The 15,915-nt window shown below is 50.5% G+C and overlaps 1 protein-coding gene across 1 annotated transcript; it reads left to right on the forward strand.

Moving 5' to 3' along the window:
- The first annotated feature begins 6,174 nt into the window (after positions 1-6,174).
- Positions 6,175-13,385, forward strand: PTMS (parathymosin). Its single transcript, XM_059720430.1, has 5 exons — positions 6,175-6,515; positions 8,257-8,328; positions 9,751-9,832; positions 9,975-10,042; positions 13,163-13,385. Exons 1-5 carry the CDS (start codon positions 6,468-6,470, stop codon positions 13,211-13,213), a joined length of 321 nt encoding a protein of 106 aa, XP_059576413.1. The 5' UTR covers positions 6,175-6,467; the 3' UTR covers positions 13,214-13,385.
- The last annotated feature ends 2,530 nt before the right edge of the window (positions 13,386-15,915 follow it).

Here is a 15,915-nt window from a genome sequence, read left to right on the forward strand (position 1 = left end):
CTACCAAAATAAACACTCCCATCAACACATACAAACCACAAACAAGCACAGAGCTCAAATACATGCATGCCCATACACAGACACACAAAACCCTGCATGGTGCATATGCATATACCAAAAAAATCCACACGTGCATACATGCCTTCCCCTATCACCATGCACACATATCACACTTTGTTCCCATACAGAGCTGTATCACATAACCCAAGTACCTCCCTATTTTTTGCTTGTCTGACTAGGATGTCAAATCCAAAAAAGGAAAAATATTCTGCTGACTTTACAAAGCCAGCTTAAAGGAAAGATCAGGGTTCTCAGGCAACAGAGGCACTTAGGATCTTGTTGCATAGGACTCTTACCATGTGTTTCATTTACTGGTAGAATGTTGTAAGCATTACCGTGCTGCATTAAATGTTCTAGAACGCATGCTGAGCAGTCACACAGCAGTGCTCACTACAGTCTGAGCCTGCATGTTTCATAGGGTGCTCTGGTAAGCGAGGTCTCTGCTCCTGGCAGTGGGTGGAGAGAGGCGTGGGAAATTGATCCCGGGAGTGAATGCTACTCCTGCTGTTGGGTCCTGCCAGTACCCTGGGACTGGCGCCAGTTTGTAACTGGTGTGATCAGCAGACTGTGGCTCCCAGCCCTGGGGCCACAGATTGCTTGTCTCACCTACGTGGAGCCCCACGGATGGTGGCAAAACACGTACCACTCACTACAATCTGGAGATACACCTCCTGTGAAAAGTCCTAACTTCTGTGATATGAGTGCACTCAGCATGTGCTTTACTGTTTGAACATATGGAAGCTCACATTGTAAATGCAGTTAACATATCCTAAATGAAATATGTGACAAGGCCCTTATAATCCTTGGGAAAGGAAGTTGTTAGTATGCAACCCTGTGGATATAAAGGTTGAACTATCACATCCAGGCCATGTGAGAAGCAAGGGAAGTCACAGACAGACCATGGAAGGAATACAACAGGATATAACAAAAGTGTAACAAATAAGAAGTAGAGAGTCATGGACATGGCATGGGAGCGCAAGTAGTAATCAAGATAGAGAATAATAAATAGGACAAGCGAGGAGAGCCCAGAAGAGCAGGAAGAACCACAGGTAAGATGTGTGAAGGAATTGCAGCGGGCACAAAGGGAAGTTCATAGATAGGAGATAGGTAAATCATACAGAAGATGCAGGGAGCAGACAGATGGGAGGAAGGCAGAAGGAATCTCAGATTGGACACAGGGTAGTCACAGGTAAAATACAGGGGGAATCACAGGTGAGACATGGGAGCCACAGCTGGGATGCTGGGGGAATCTCAGATGGAAGATGGCAAGAGTGGCACACAGGACATGAGAATCACACGGAGCAAACTGCTCTTCTACTTTTGCAGCAGCAGGACATTAACAGTGACCTTGTCTCCTTGCTTTAACTGTGGCAGGCTGGGGTGCTCTTGTGTGTTTTGGGGCATTGTGCCTTGTAGCTGTGTGAGATGGTTGTTTGTGCAGTTTTCAGAACAGGTTATATGTACACTTGTCCAGAATGGTTTAGGCAACGGTGATCCTGCCTTGAGCAGTGGCTTGGACTAGATGTGACCTCCTGAAGTCCCTTCTTGCCCTACTTTTCTATGACATGGGGTGTCGTACATAGGAAGCACAAGGAACAGATTTTAGGGGCTTTACTATCCTGCTACAGTAGAAAGTAACCATAATGTAATGGGGCCCTAATAAGCTCAGGGCCCATGACATTGTATGGTTTGCGCTACCCTTATGCTGTCCAGATGAGGGAGCCACAGATGGGATGGAGGGGGAGATAGAAGGGTGACAGGGGAGTGGCAGATGGGACATAGGGGAAGTAGCACATGGGATGCAGGAGTAACTTGGGTTGCAGCTAGGACTTAGAGAGTCATGGATGGAATACAGGAGACAAGGAAGCCGAGGCAGAACAGGAGAGGGATTGAAAATGGGAAACTGGGAAATCATGGATTAGTCATAGACAACAGACAGGCATGGGGCAATCACAGATGGGATATACTAGGGGAGAGGAAGACGGAGTATGGGGATGTTGCAGACAGAACACTGTAGGAGCAAAACAAGGTGCTGGAGGATCACAGACAAAATGCAGAGGAATCACAGATAGGATCTAGGGTGGTTCTCAACCTTTTTTGTACCAGGACCTATTTGTAAACATCAATGGCTAGTTCTGACCTAGTGCCTCTCACTCCTGATGCACTGCCCTCCACCCCCAGGCCCCAGCCCCCCAGTGTGTGAAGCATGGGCACCCCCAAGCAGCCCCTTGCAGGCTGGAACTCTGCCATCCTGCAAAGGAAAAGCCACGGCTTCCCATGTTTTTCTGCATTAAAGGAGAATCCATTTTTAAAGTTTGTTTATGATACTTTCATTTATTCTTGCGATCCACTTTTGGGTTGAAAAACACTGATCTAGGAGAGTTGAAAACAGGCTTTGGGGGAAACTAGAGATGGGGGCAGTTGCAGATGGGACACATGAATCACAAGGAGTCACAGGAAGAGGGAGGATCCAAAGAAGGTAGATGAGGAGAAATTCCACGTGTGATGCTAGGGGAGTCTAGGACTCAGGATAGTCACAGACAGGACACGGGGGAGTCACACACAGAACATGGAGTAGTTACAGAAGGCATGTGGGGAGGCTGTAAATGGGATGTTGGGACAGCCACAGATGAGGAAAGGGGCAAGTCACAGGTAGGACATGGAAATGGGAAAAGTTAAAAATGGGAAGCAGCATAGAACCCAGGGAGAGGCACAAACCTGACTAAAAGCAAGAGTCACAAGTGAGAGCCTGAAGGGAATAATTCATGGAATGTATATGAAGGACTCACAGACTGTAGGCCAAAGAGTGTCACAGACTTAATATAGAGGGGGAGCACAAATGAAATGCAGAAGGGAGTGAAATGTCACAGCGGAGTTCAAAGGCAGTCACATATCTGATTTAGGAACAGTGGGCATAGGTGGGACATGGAGAAATGAAAACAGGATATGGGGTAGGTGTTGCAGATGAGACATGGGTGGGAAAGGTCAGGCACGGCATAGAGGAGAGGCATAGCTATGATTCAGAAGACGGGAGAGGAACTGAAGGGACAGAGTTGTAGATGGGATGCAGAGGGGAATTACAGATGGGAAATGGCGAGAGGGACATTAATGAAGTGTTGGGGAGGGGGGGTCACAAATTGTGCATATCAGTCTGTGTAGCTGACCAAACGGCTCCATCTTAGCGAGGACAGGACACAATACCCTGATGTAAGCAGGTGCCTCTTTGTGTATCAATATCCGTTTAGGTATCATGCGCCATTCATCAAGACATCTGGGCACAATGACATCACTAACAAAAAGCATGTGCGCCTCTTCCCACTGTCTTCGATGCTGATTTCAATGCAGCTTCCCTTTGTGTCTGAGTATGCGTTTGTGCATGCAGTAGCGTGAGAATGTCTCTGTCTGTATCTCTGTTTGTGTCTGTGTGTTATATTTCTGCATTTGTCTGTGTGTGCTTGCTGCATACAGAGAGGGATCAAGGGGCTGAACAACAAGGTTGCTGGCTGGAGTCTTGTGGTTTGAGCAAGGCACTCCCCCTGCTGGAGGGAAGGGGAGTCGCTGTCTATGAATACTAGGGTGTTCTGGCTTCTGGTGTGCATTTCTCCAGAATCAAGGATGAGTATTTTATTGTGGGAGGGGGATAGGAGTAAGAGGACACTCAGGCAAAGCAAAGTCTTTGAAGTCTGACTGGCAGCTGGACACAGGAGGGGCTGACAGGAAGAGAGTTATGCAAAGGGGAAACAGAAGAAATAGCTATTGCACATCTGGCAAATTTCTTTGTCTGAGTGCCTGCCTTATATTCTTAGTGTGTAAACCCCTTGGGGAAGGGAGTATACATACATGTGTTTATGTGCAGGTGTGCGTGGACTTGTGTAATACGTGGTTCTGTGAGGCATTCATGGGTTACGTATATTCATAACATTACCTTCTAACGTAAAAATACTCAACCTTGGTTCTGTGTGTTTGCATACCTGAGCTGGTAGAGGCTGCATTACATTATGGATACCTTCTAACATAGTGAGTTAGCAAAGCATAGAGCCCCTAAAATCTGTCCCCTTTGCTCCCTGTGTACAACACCCCGCGCATATCCCCATGCATGCGCATATGCTGGTCAATATACCTGGGTTTTGATGTGCATTGTGTATGGGTTCTATGACTGTTTGGATGTGCAATGTGCATGCTTGTTCTCCAGCTAGGGACAGCCCTTGTGACATTCAGCCAGATGAAGCTAACAAGAGAGGCAAGAAGTGCCTGTTATGCGGAGGCAGGGACATTTATTTCATTAGGACAGAGTTTAGAAGCCAACAACTCCTCTCAAACAACCGTCAGAGGGGAACAATTTTCCCTGGGGAGGTTTAGGACCACATCAGCTGACCCCAGTGCCTGTAGAAGCAGAGCGCTTGTGGAGGAAGGCTCTGCATCTCCCTCCCTGCTATGCCATCCCCCAGCAGGGGGGCTAGAATTGAAGTGGCAACCGTGCATTCCTCCGAGCCTGACATCTGAACTTGCAGTCTAGAGCAGCAGTTCCCAAACTTAGACAGATTGCACACCGCCAATTTAAAACTATACAACCTTAAGTACCACCAGCAAATGTTTCCAGTTCAACCTTAAGAACCACCAGCAGATTTCTGTTATATAAAGTGATTATAAATCTGTTAACACGTACCACTGAGAGGTTGGTACCTGTACCACAGGCTGGGAACCGCTGGTCTAGACAGGAGAGCAGCCAGTGCAACTCTCTCCGATAGACAGCAGGTGTCAGTGTTGCACACCTAATCCTGAGCTCCTTTGTTTCACCCCTGCTCAGCCTTGTTCTGTTGAGCTGCCTGCTGGATGAACCAGAAACGCGATTGACCTGAATCTCCCCGGAAGCCTCGGGGATTCGGTGCAGCTGCTGCCTGTGGCTTCCCAGGGACAGAGGGTGGGCTGGGCTCATAGCTGCAGACCCGAGGTGGAGCCCTCTCCAAGGGCCAGCGGGAACGGAGACCGCGGCGGGCCCTTTGTGGCGGCGACTGCATCACCTCCTTTGTCTGGGGCCAGGGCCTGGTGGGCCTCTCGCTATTCCTGCAATATAAGGAGATGTGAAATGAATGGAGGCGGGAGCGCTGCTCATAATGTGGGGAGAGGGATACCTGGTCCCTCTTGCTCCTCTCGCACAAGCAGTGATGGGGCAGTAGGGCTGTTCCCCATCCCGCCACCAGCTGGCCTCACCTCGCACAGCACAGGCGGGCGGGGGTGACCCCGCAGTGAAGGACACCAGGGGTCCGAGCGGAGCAAAGGGCCCGCCCCCGGCCACACTGGTGCCCAGGCCCAGCCGCTCTGCCACCAGGGCCCAGGCCCTCACGCACTTGCCCCTCGGCCCCACGTGGCGCAAGCCCCTCCCCGGTTGCCACGGGAACCGCCCCTCCCTCCAGCTGGTCTCGTTCTGAGACCCGTCTCCTTCAGCCTTTTCCCTCATTGCGTAATTTTTTTTCCCCCCAACGGCCAATGAGCGCCCTGTTGCCAGGCGGACGGCTCATTTGAATGGCCCAATCAGCTGCCAGCCCGTTGCTCCCTCCTTATATGGGGAATTCGGAGCCTGCACAGGAGCGCCACCCGGACCGCGGACCAGAGCGCGGGAAAAAATACCGCCCCCCTGGTTCCCGCGTTGGGTCCGGCCCCGGACGTGACTGCCGGGCGCGGCCGGGCGCGGGGCCAGCGGGGCCGCAGCCCGAGTGGAAAATTCCAGGGAGGAGGGAGTAGCAGCCCGCGGCCCCAAGCCGGGCCCTGGAGCGCCGCCACCGCCGCCTGCCCCATGCGCGCAGCTGGCCTGGCACGTGGCGGAGCTGCCACGTGCCCCCACCCCGGGGCGCTGCAGGGAAGGGAAGGCCCCGGGCAAGCGTGCGGCCCGGGGGGGTCGGTGCCGTCTGCCGAGCCCCAACCGCGTGTCTGGCCCCGTGCGGGAGAGCTGGCCGCTGCGAGGGGTGCTGGGCCCAGGCCAGAGCCAGCGGCTGACGGCCCCCTCCCGCCGCGCGCTCGTGTGTCCCGGCGCCCCGCTCCGGGGCAGGGAAAGCAGCGGGGCCAAGGTCTCGAGCGGGCTGGCGGGCAGGGGCGCCAGGCGCTGCCCGCCGGCTGATTTGCCCGGCGCCGCGCCAGCCCCGGCGGGCACGGGGAGGCGCGCTCCGCTCCACTCCCTCCCTCTTCCCTCCTCCTCCTCCCGGCACCGCTCCCTCCCCCGGTCCCTCCTTCTCTCGTCACCGGCCGGGCTATAAATCCCCTTCCCGGGCATCGTCCCCCCCGCGCGGGCGGGCGACCCTGGCACTCTCGGCCCCCGCTGTAGCCGTGCCCTTCGCCTCGCGGGACGCCCGCGCCCCTGTGCCGCCGCCGCCGCCCGCTCAGCCCGGGGAGGGGCATCGCGGCTGCCCGCCATGTCGGACAAGCACGCCGAGGAGGCGCCGCCGGAGCTGAGTGCCAAGGTGAGCCCCGGCGGCGCGGGGCGGCGTGCGTGCCCGCTTCGCGCCTGCACCTGCCCCGCCCGCGGCCGGGAGCGGGTGAGACGCGCCGCGCCCAGCCCGCCCCGCCGGGGAGGGGGCACGCGCTGCCCTGCCACCCGCCCTCGCCTGCCCCCCGCCGTGCCGGGGTGCGAAGGATGAGGTGCGCGGGGTGTGTGCGCGCTGCTGGAGAAACATCCCCGCTCTTTGAACTGTTTTTCTGGGAACCGGCGGGGGAGGGAGAGGGGAGGGGCGCGGGGCAGAGCGGATGCAGGGAGCAGATGGGGCCATTGTGCCTGACAGACGTTCTCCCGCCGGCGCGGGACAAAGGCGGGGCCCGCCTGGGGGCGGGCGGGAAAGGCCCTGGGGAACGTGTGTCACCCGCTCGGGTCTTTCTTCCTAGCCCGAGTAGGTCAGGGGCTGAGTTGCTCTGCTCTCCCCCAAAACGCTGCCCCGTGTGTGTGGACTCCTTGCTGGCCTGGAGCATGCTCCCCAAGGACAGTGGAGCTTGGGAAGGTGTTTTCCCAACGGAGAAAACCTGGGGTCCCCACGTTCCGAGGCGGGGACAGGGCTGCGGGGCTTGCTTTGCGGGGGGGGGGATGCTCCCAGGGCTGGGGAATGAGATGAGGGTAGAGGGGGCTTTCCCGGTCAGACAGAGGACACTAGAGCTGATCCTGCCCTCCCCTCTGCGAGGGACACTGCCCTGAACTTGGTACTGGAGCAAGGGTTTTTCTGTGCCGGGGGCGGGGAAGTTTCTCTGGCAAAGACCACACGGCTGGTGACAGGAATGGCCTGATAGGACCAGCCCACTACGTCCTGCGGCCGGAGTCGGGGCTCTGGCCGTGGGCAGCCTGGGGAGGCGGCGGGACCCCCCTGGTGGACAGTTATGGCATCGGTTCCAACAGGGGTTGCCGTTTTCCTCCTAATGGTTGGCCTATTTGTCCAGCCCTGGAATTTGTGTTTTATTACGACCATCTTAAAGTTTCTCCTGTCTAAATATAACTCTTAGATTTTTGTTGTTTTCCGTATGTGTCTGATCCACTTTAAAAAATCTCTTGGTCTCTGTGTAGTATCCTATGGGGATTAGGTCTTACTTGCCAATTGTGGGTTCTACGTGAAACATTTCCATTCCTCAGGTTTAAATCTGCTGCTTTTCCTTTTCCTTGTCTGTCCCTCTGTCCAATGCCCTAATTGTTATTTTTTGTTTGTTTGTTTACTTCTTTTATTTTGCCATGTCTTCTCTTGTTCCTCATTGCTTTCAACTTTAACAGTCTCATCCTTTCACTCTCTTTGCCACTGTGGGCTTAGGCACATTGGTGTAACCAAGCAGCACACATAATGACATACAGCCTTATGCTGTTGTAATATACTTGAATCCAGTGTAGAATTATCTTGGGGGGAAAAATCAGGAGTAAAAAAATGCTGCCGTAAGTTATAGTGGCTTCAGTATTGTGTAGTAGAAAGCTACGTTTCTTATCCCTTTGCTATGAACAGACTACTGCTGCTCTCCTTCCACCTGGTGGTGAAGTGCAGGCAGCAACCTTGGGATAAACTGGTGGCTTTGGATACTTGAATATAAGTATATTCCCTGAAGCATCTTGGTGGAACCACACTCCTTGGTGTAATTTCCATTGGCATACACAACTGATATAAATAATATTTGTGCCAATGTGCTATGTGTCCAGGTATCAAATCTTGGAATGATTTTTTTTCATTCTATATTTAGGACCTGAAAGAAAAGAAGGAAAAACTGGAGGTGAAATCTATTCACAAAGAAAAGAAGAAAGAAGTAGTAGAGGTGAGGCCAAATGTAGTCTCTCTTTGGGATGCATGTTTGGAGGAGGATTTTGGCAGTAAGAGAGGCAGTTGGCATGGGGAGGGGTAGCTTGGGACAGAAAGAAGGAATATAGGAGAAGGGCAGGCTACTGCAGTTTAGGAGGGAGGCAGGTGGCAGCTGAATGCCAGTTAGGTGAGGGAGTTTTGGAGATGGGATGCATGGTTAGTACAAACCAGGAGGAGGAGAAGGACCATCAGAGATATAGGCCAGGGAGCAAGGAGAAGGTAGATGGCAGAAAAGGGTGCGGGTGAACAGGAGATGGTATGGAGGAAGAAGGGGGAGTGCAGAGCCTGGTCCAGGTTGGGGAAATAGCAGATTGGAAAAGGAAAAAGGTGCAAGGGAACTACCTTGTAAAGCACTAATTTACAACCTCAAGGCACCTGTTAGAAAAAAACAGCTCTTACCTTCTGTTGTTTCTTGACTGTGGGGAGCAATTAGAGAGAAATTCTTCTGTTGCAAGGAACTCAGAAAAAAAATGGGTCAAAATGTTTTTGACACTATGGATTCCTATTTGAAATCTCTGGGTTTATCTTGTGAATCATGCCTAGGTGTTTGCGCACCTAACAGTGATAATATTGAGCAGGACCCTTAAAAGGATCTCATGGCAACCCAGGGTGCCATGGCACCCTGGTTGAGAATCACTACTGTAGAGACTGAGAAGGAAGAAGAACAGTTTGGGGATTTCAGGAGGGTTTCAGGCAGTAGGGTGGTCTGTGTAATAATAGAGCGAGACCAGAAGTTATGTGGGTGATACAGTTCTGTGGGAATCTAGGGGGTTTTAGTGCTAAGGGAGCCAGATGACAGAGGATGCATGTTGAGAAGGGAGATGAAAGGGAGGCAGGTGGCAGGGGAAGCATGGGCTGGATGGGCAGGTCAGTGAAGATGGGGTGGTAGAGGCTGGGGGCAGCTCAGGGAGATAGGTGATGGTGCAGTGGACTGGGGGATGGTGAGAAAGTGGGTTGCATGGGGAGACAGCAGTGCTTGGCAAGGAGGGTTTTGGTAGCGCAGGCCTGCTGATATGGCTGGAACCAGTAGTATAACTGAAGTAGGGCAACCAAGGTAGCAGTCCCAGGTACCACCTTTTGAGGGAAGCAGGTATGCAAAAACAGGTCCTGCTGCAGCTGGTGGCTGGCCATGCTGCTGCCACTAGTGGCACAGCCACCAGCGCTGCCCCATGCATCAAAGGTGCCCAGTGTTTGGAGCTTCCGTGTTAGGTTTCTGGCAGGAATGGTTTGCCTTCAATCACCTGCATATATGGATTGCAGTCTTGATGCAAGTGTGGCACCTGCATGAGAGACAGGGGTCTTTGAAATAGCTAGGTCTGTTAAGAGGAAGGTAGGGGGAGAGTGAGTAAGAGCCAATTTTTTTTTTTGTCTTACTCAGGATGAGGAGAATGGAGCTGAGGAAGAGGAGGAAGAGAGTCCTGAGGATGTTGACGACGAAGAAGGAGGAGAAGAGGACGAAGGTGGGAGTTGTGTATGGGAAGTTGAGAGGAATGAATGACCTTGCAATGTAACAGTCCCCTTCCTTCCTCTCCTGCATTCACAGTATGGTTGGGTTCTCTTGATTATTGCCTCTTTTAACCCATAGTTTTTGCTTATGTTTAGATGGAGATGAGAATGGGCAAGAGCAGGATCGACACACAGAGAAGCGATCTGCAGAGGAGGAAGAGGAGGTGGGTGATGGCACTAGGAGTGAGAGCGTGTGCCCTACCTTCCCAGGAAAGGGAAAGCCCATGGGGGTGATTTTGCTGAGGACTGCCAGAGCCACTCAGATCCCACCCAGGGCTACTGGATACATCTGATGTGAATGGATAAAGAACCTTTGTGGATTCTACATGAAGCTGATCTGGGCCCTTCTCCCATATTTATCAGGCCTAGTGTGTTTGAGATGGTGTCCAGCCCTGGATCCCATACACACAAGTAGTCTTTGGGGGTTACATAGGAATTTGGATTCCAAGTGAAATTAAGATTCTACAGGGAAATTCATAGAGATCTAGTGCTCAGGGTGGGTCCCTGTGGGTCACAGGTATTAAAAGAAGTGCCATTCTAGGTTAGAGCAGCAGTCTAGCTAGTTCAGTAGCTTGTTTCCAACAGTGGCAATAATAGATGCTCTAGAGCAGTAGTCACTAACCAGTCATTTGCGATTGACTGGTTGATCTTGGAGCCTCTGACAGTCAGTCTCAATCTCTGGGGGCTGAGCGTGCATGCACATGTGCTCTCTGCTGCGCGCCGTCCGCCACCCCCGACTGAGATTGAGCCCGGGCGGTACACAAGGTAGGCACTGATCACAGCCTGAGCAACAGTACACAAAGGTAGGTACCGATCGAAGCCCAGGCAGCTCATCCAGGCACGGGGGGGGCTCCTGTCACTGCATGCACCCCGACAGAGGTTTGTGGGGGCCACGTGCCCCCCTGATCTGTGTGTGGGGCAGAGGCAGCTGCCACTGTGTGCTGGGCTTTGTGTCCCAAGCCCCACTGCACCTCCCTAGGAGTGCTATGACACCACATGTGTCCTGCTGCCAGGCAGGAAGGGGTGCAGCTTAGCCAAGTGTTGGGACTCATGTGGCATCACATCGCTCTCAGGGCATCTGCAGCAGAGCTTGGGGCACAAAGCCCAGTGTGCAGCAGCAGCCACCTTCTCCCTGTGCACAGGTCGGGAAGGGGGCATGTCCACTTGGCCTCTGCCAGGGTGCCTGCAGCAGCAGGAGCCCCTCCATGCCTGGATGAGCCTCCTGGGCTCGATTGTCCCACTACCTGTCCTGGCTGGGGCCCCACACACCCCAGCCCCTACCCCATTCCCTCCCCCACTGTGGGGGGGCCTCAGTCACCCCCCCCTCCCCCCCACCTTTCCCTTCCCTCCCTCACAGACTGACCTGCTGTGAAGGAGGCGGGATGCGGTAGATCCTAGGTTCTACTTCAATTAAAAAAGTGATCTGGTACTTAAAATTTAATAAGAAGAAATTTATAGGAACAGCACACATTTCATATCATCCCTGGCATCCATTGCCATTGGTTGAGGGATGTCAGAGGATACCTCCCAGACTGTTCTATTTACCATATTTACTCACATACCACATGCCCCTGAATAAGATGTATGCCTTGTTTTGACATGGCAGAATGAAAAAAGAAAGACTTTCCAGTCTTCCCTGCCACAGCATGGGCTTAACATGGCTGAATGCTCCCAGCTGTATGCTGGAGGGGTGAAGTCCATTCCTTTACATCACCCTCTTGCTGTAGCAAGATAGTTAGAGGGTTAACTCTCATAGCCCCTGCTGAATTGGCAGTAGCTTTTTTAGTTTCTCTTGGTATGGCAGCCGCACCCCTTATCTTGGTTGCCCTTCTCTGTACCTTTTCTAATTCCATTACAACCTTGAAATGAGACCAGAACTGCATGCAGTATTCAAGATGTGGGTGCACTATGGAGTTAGTGGCAGGATGATGTTTTCTGTTTTGTTTTCAAGTCCCTTAATGATGCCCAACATTTTTATTGGCTTTTTTGGTCACCACTGTACATTTTAGTGGGTGTTTTTGGAGACTTATCCTCAAAGACTCCCATGTTTCTTTCCCGAGTTGCAACTAGTTCAAAACCCATCCTTGTGTACATATAGTTGAGGTTATTTTTTCCCATGTGCATTACCTTGCACTTGTAAATGCTGAAGTTCATCTGACAGTTTTTTTTGTCCGCTCACTCACATTGTGAGACTTTTTGCAGCTCCTCACCATCAGTTTGGGATATGACTACTTGGAATAATTTAATATAATCTGCAATTTGGAGATTTTGGTGTGCACTTCCTTTTCTGGTCATTTATGAAAATGCTGAATAAAACTCAACCCAGGACATATCCTTGGGAAACCCCATTACTGACTTTCCTCTATCCTGGAAAGTGACAATTTACCCTCCCCTTTATCTGCTATCTTCTAACCAGCTTTTGATTTATGAAAGAACCATCCCTCCAATCCCAAGCCAAGTCTGTTATTTTAAGAGCCTTTAATGAGGGACATTGTCAAAAGCCTTTTTGAAACCTAAATATATCAGTTTCCAAATGCTTGTCCAGGTCCTCATTCACACCCTCAAAGAATTTCAGCAGACTGGTGTGGTGAGACAGGATTTCCCTTTACAAAAATAATGCTGACTTCCCCAGTGTATCATATTAATCCAGTGAGAGCTGATTTTATTCTCAATTATGGATTCTAACCAGTTTGCCAAGGATAGAAGGCAGGATTGCTGTTCTGTAGTTCCCAGGATCACCTCTGGAGCTCTCTTTGAAGATGGGTGTTATGCTGACAACCCACCAGTTCTCTGTCATGGATGCTATTCATAACAATAGGTAACATGCTATTGCCAGCATGTCTGCAGTTTCACATTTGAGTTCTTTTAGAGCTCTCCTGTGAATGTCATTCCATCCTGGTGACTTACTAGTGTTCTTGAGTTGTTCTAAAACTTCCTCTGTTGTCACTTCAATGTGATTCAGCCCCCGCTTTAGCTCTGTTTGCTAGGAAGAACTGATACTGTCCATGTACAGGTTATGCGAAGGCTGTATTAGGGTTGGTATAATTTGGACAGATTTATCCATGTTCTTTTGCCATGTCCATCATTGGAGTGTGTGCAAATGCTGTGCCCGTGTAAATTCCATACAGACCACAGATTTGGGGGAGCCATACAGTGGGATGAACTACAGGCATATGTTCTGTGGCTTGGTGTGTGGGACTGTTTCAGGCTGGATGCATTGTGGTATCTATAGCCATTTGGCCATGCTGATCTCTCTTTTTTTTTCTCTCTCTCTCCTTGTACAGGATGAAGTGGATCCAAAGAGACAGAAGACAGAAAATGGGTCTTCAGCTTGAGTCCTCTTCCCATCCATGCGCCGTCCATTTCTCTCCCTTCCAGCCCACGCTTATACTGCCCATTTAGTCTCTGGCTTCACACAGTCTCAGATGAGGAAGGATTAAAAATGTTGCCAGATAGGGAAAGGGGCAGTTTCCCTTCTTTCCCAAGGTCCAGTATGCTTACAGTGCTCCCAAACCTGAGGCTGTCCTACTCCCCACACCATCTCTACTACTGATGCTTCCTGTGCTCTATTCCCCAAGACCCAGCAAAGAACCTAAACAATCCCAGCTGCCAGACCCATCACATGACAAGCACATCTAATCCCTTTTTACTTGCCATCTTTCACTAATCTGACCAAGATTCTCACCTGCCTTTGACCAGGGTTCTGAGACCTGCCATAGCCTCCCTGAGGTATCAAAGGGGACGGATTCCATGTTGACATTTTCCCATCTTAGGCCTTCCTGTATCTGCTCTCCCTCATCCCTAAGAGAGAAACAAAAATAATATTACAGCAAATAATGCTCTTATTAAACCATACACACAACAGAAATTTACTTTTAACAATTTTTTTAAATGTTTACATGACCAGCAGCAAGCTGGACCCTGGGAATTTTTTTCAAGAAGATAAAAAGTTATTTTTATGTATAAATTCATCTAAGCTGCAGGTTTTTGGGTTTTTTTTTCTCATTTTGAGGCTTTTATTAAAAAAGAAAAAAAACAGAAAAAGTGAGAACTAATTGGGGACCAAATTTTGATTTTTCATCCTTCCTTACAGATTTCCTTGTTGCTGTTTGTTTGGGGGTTTGGGGTTTTGGTTTTTTTTTTTTTTTGGTAAATTAAAGTTGATCCAGCTGCAGGATTTTCTATGGCACAGACATCACAAGGATGATAGATATAAATATATATATTGTTTTCAACTAGCACTGTAAATAAAAGCATTTAAAAAGATTTCAGACAGTACATTTAGTGAGTCCCAGTCTGTACTTTGATCTAATAACTCATAGATTGGTTTGTTGAAGAAAAGTACTTCATGGGTTGACTTAACTAGTACTTATAGCAGAATGGGACCTTGAGTTAGTTGAAACAGGTAGGTTAATTTCCTCTGGTCTCTGCATATTCCCATTTGTGAGATTGGTGCCCTCTGTAGAGCAGCATCTTTATATTTCACTTTCTCCTTGTCTGTCTTGGCAAGACTGGGACAACAGGTGAAGGGGCTTGACTTCTGAGGGTCACAACCCAGGGGATCAAGGGCACACAAGGTCAGGATGCAAAGGTACAAAGTATAGCAAATTATAGGCACGAGTCAGGGACTCAACCAGGTGGGTCAGGAGGCTGAGCTTTAAGGGATAAAGACATGGGTGATCATCGTGAGTATAGCCATGAGCCTGGAGGGGAGGGGGTGGGGAGCAGGGATCCAGGAGGTCCAGAACAGAGCTATAGCTGTAAGGGACTGGGAGGTAGGTGATCATCAACCTAAAGCTAGGAGCTAGCTGTCAGGAGCCTGGAGCTAAAGGGTCTGGGCTGGAGTCAGGAACGGATTCAGTAAGCAGGAACCAGGAACAAATGGGAAGCCAGGAATGCAACAAGCAGGACCCAGGGAATGGGAAACAAGAACCCAAGAAGGAAGATGAAGAGATGAAAATGAGCCCCAGCTTAAGAAACAAAATGGACAGCCTGCCTAGAGAGGGGGCCACACTGGGTTGCCTGCAAATGCGTATGGGTAACACTGTTCTGGGCCATCTCAGCCTCCAGGAATGGAGGCAAAAATGCTTTTCTCAGTCTGAACTAGCTCCACATTCAGGATGCTTCCTGGAGCCTGCTTATAAACGATGCACTCACTGAACAGACCAAAGTGAAAAACCAGAAGGAAGTTCACACCTAATGTGTGAGCGCTGGTGCAAGGTAGGATGTAGAAGGGAAAAGGCTCTGTAGCTTCCCATTACCCTTCCCAGCAAGTTCAGAGGTGCTGTTAAATGACCAGGAACACTGCAGTGAGATGGTGAGAAAACCTCCCACATCCCTACCCTGGCCTCTGGGATGCTATGCCCAGGAAGCCAGGAACAAGGAGTGAGAAGCCCAGGACTAGACAAAGGCATTGGTCCTGTTGAGCAGCCTGCTGGGTAGTGAAAGAATTACTGTTTATAAGCAGGCAGCCACACCTATGTTGGCAACAGGTCAGTTGGTGGTAGTTGGGCCACAAGCATCCATGTCCACTAGGACCGGGTGGGGATAATTTAGCTAGCTCACTGGCTTCTGTACCATCCTTCTTCCTCCTTATATTGCGTGGTCTGCCAGGTGTTTATAGACAGGGCACAATGGGAACATTGAAGAAAGCTACAGGTTATTTTACTGGAGAGGCTCTGAGAGCCCAAGCCTCTGCCCCAGATTACAGGGGATAAGGCTGCACAGACAGTCAGATCTGGTCAAGCTCTCAAGCTTTCACAATTCCCAAGGCCCACTGTGCTGCTTGGTGTCATCCCTCATAGTCTTCCTAGGACCCATCCTGGCTTGATTATAATCCAGGCAGAGTACAGCTGTGACACCCTAGAGTGTTAGTCCTCATTCTCTGGCCCCCATCAATCTGACCTTGGTTCAGAGTTGATCCAGACAGTACATACCTGGATTTTTTATGTCTTTGATAATTTTTATTTAGATTTTGAATGACAATGGGAAGAATGGTGAAGGAAGGAATTTTACCTTGTGGTCAGATTAGTATGGA

This window comes from Alligator mississippiensis, chromosome 1 (genome assembly GCF_030867095.1).
Source record: "Alligator mississippiensis isolate rAllMis1 chromosome 1, rAllMis1, whole genome shotgun sequence".
NCBI lineage: Eukaryota > Metazoa > Chordata > Crocodylia > Alligatoridae > Alligator > Alligator mississippiensis.

What these genes read in the sequence shown, in the direction of transcription:
- PTMS (XM_059720430.1), top strand. Translation starts at nt 6,468, where the DNA reads ATGTCGGACAAGCACGCCGAGGAGGCGCCGCCGGAGCTGAGTGCCAAG. An exon ending in CGCCGGAGCTGAGTGCCAAG is followed by an intron (nt 6,516 to 8,256) that starts GTGAGCCCCGGC and finishes TTCTATATTTAG; the next exon opens with GACCTGAAAGAAAAGAAGGA. An exon ending in AGGAGGAGAAGAGGACGAAG is followed by an intron (nt 9,833 to 9,974) that starts GTGGGAGTTGTG and finishes GCTTATGTTTAG; the next exon opens with ATGGAGATGAGAATGGGCAA.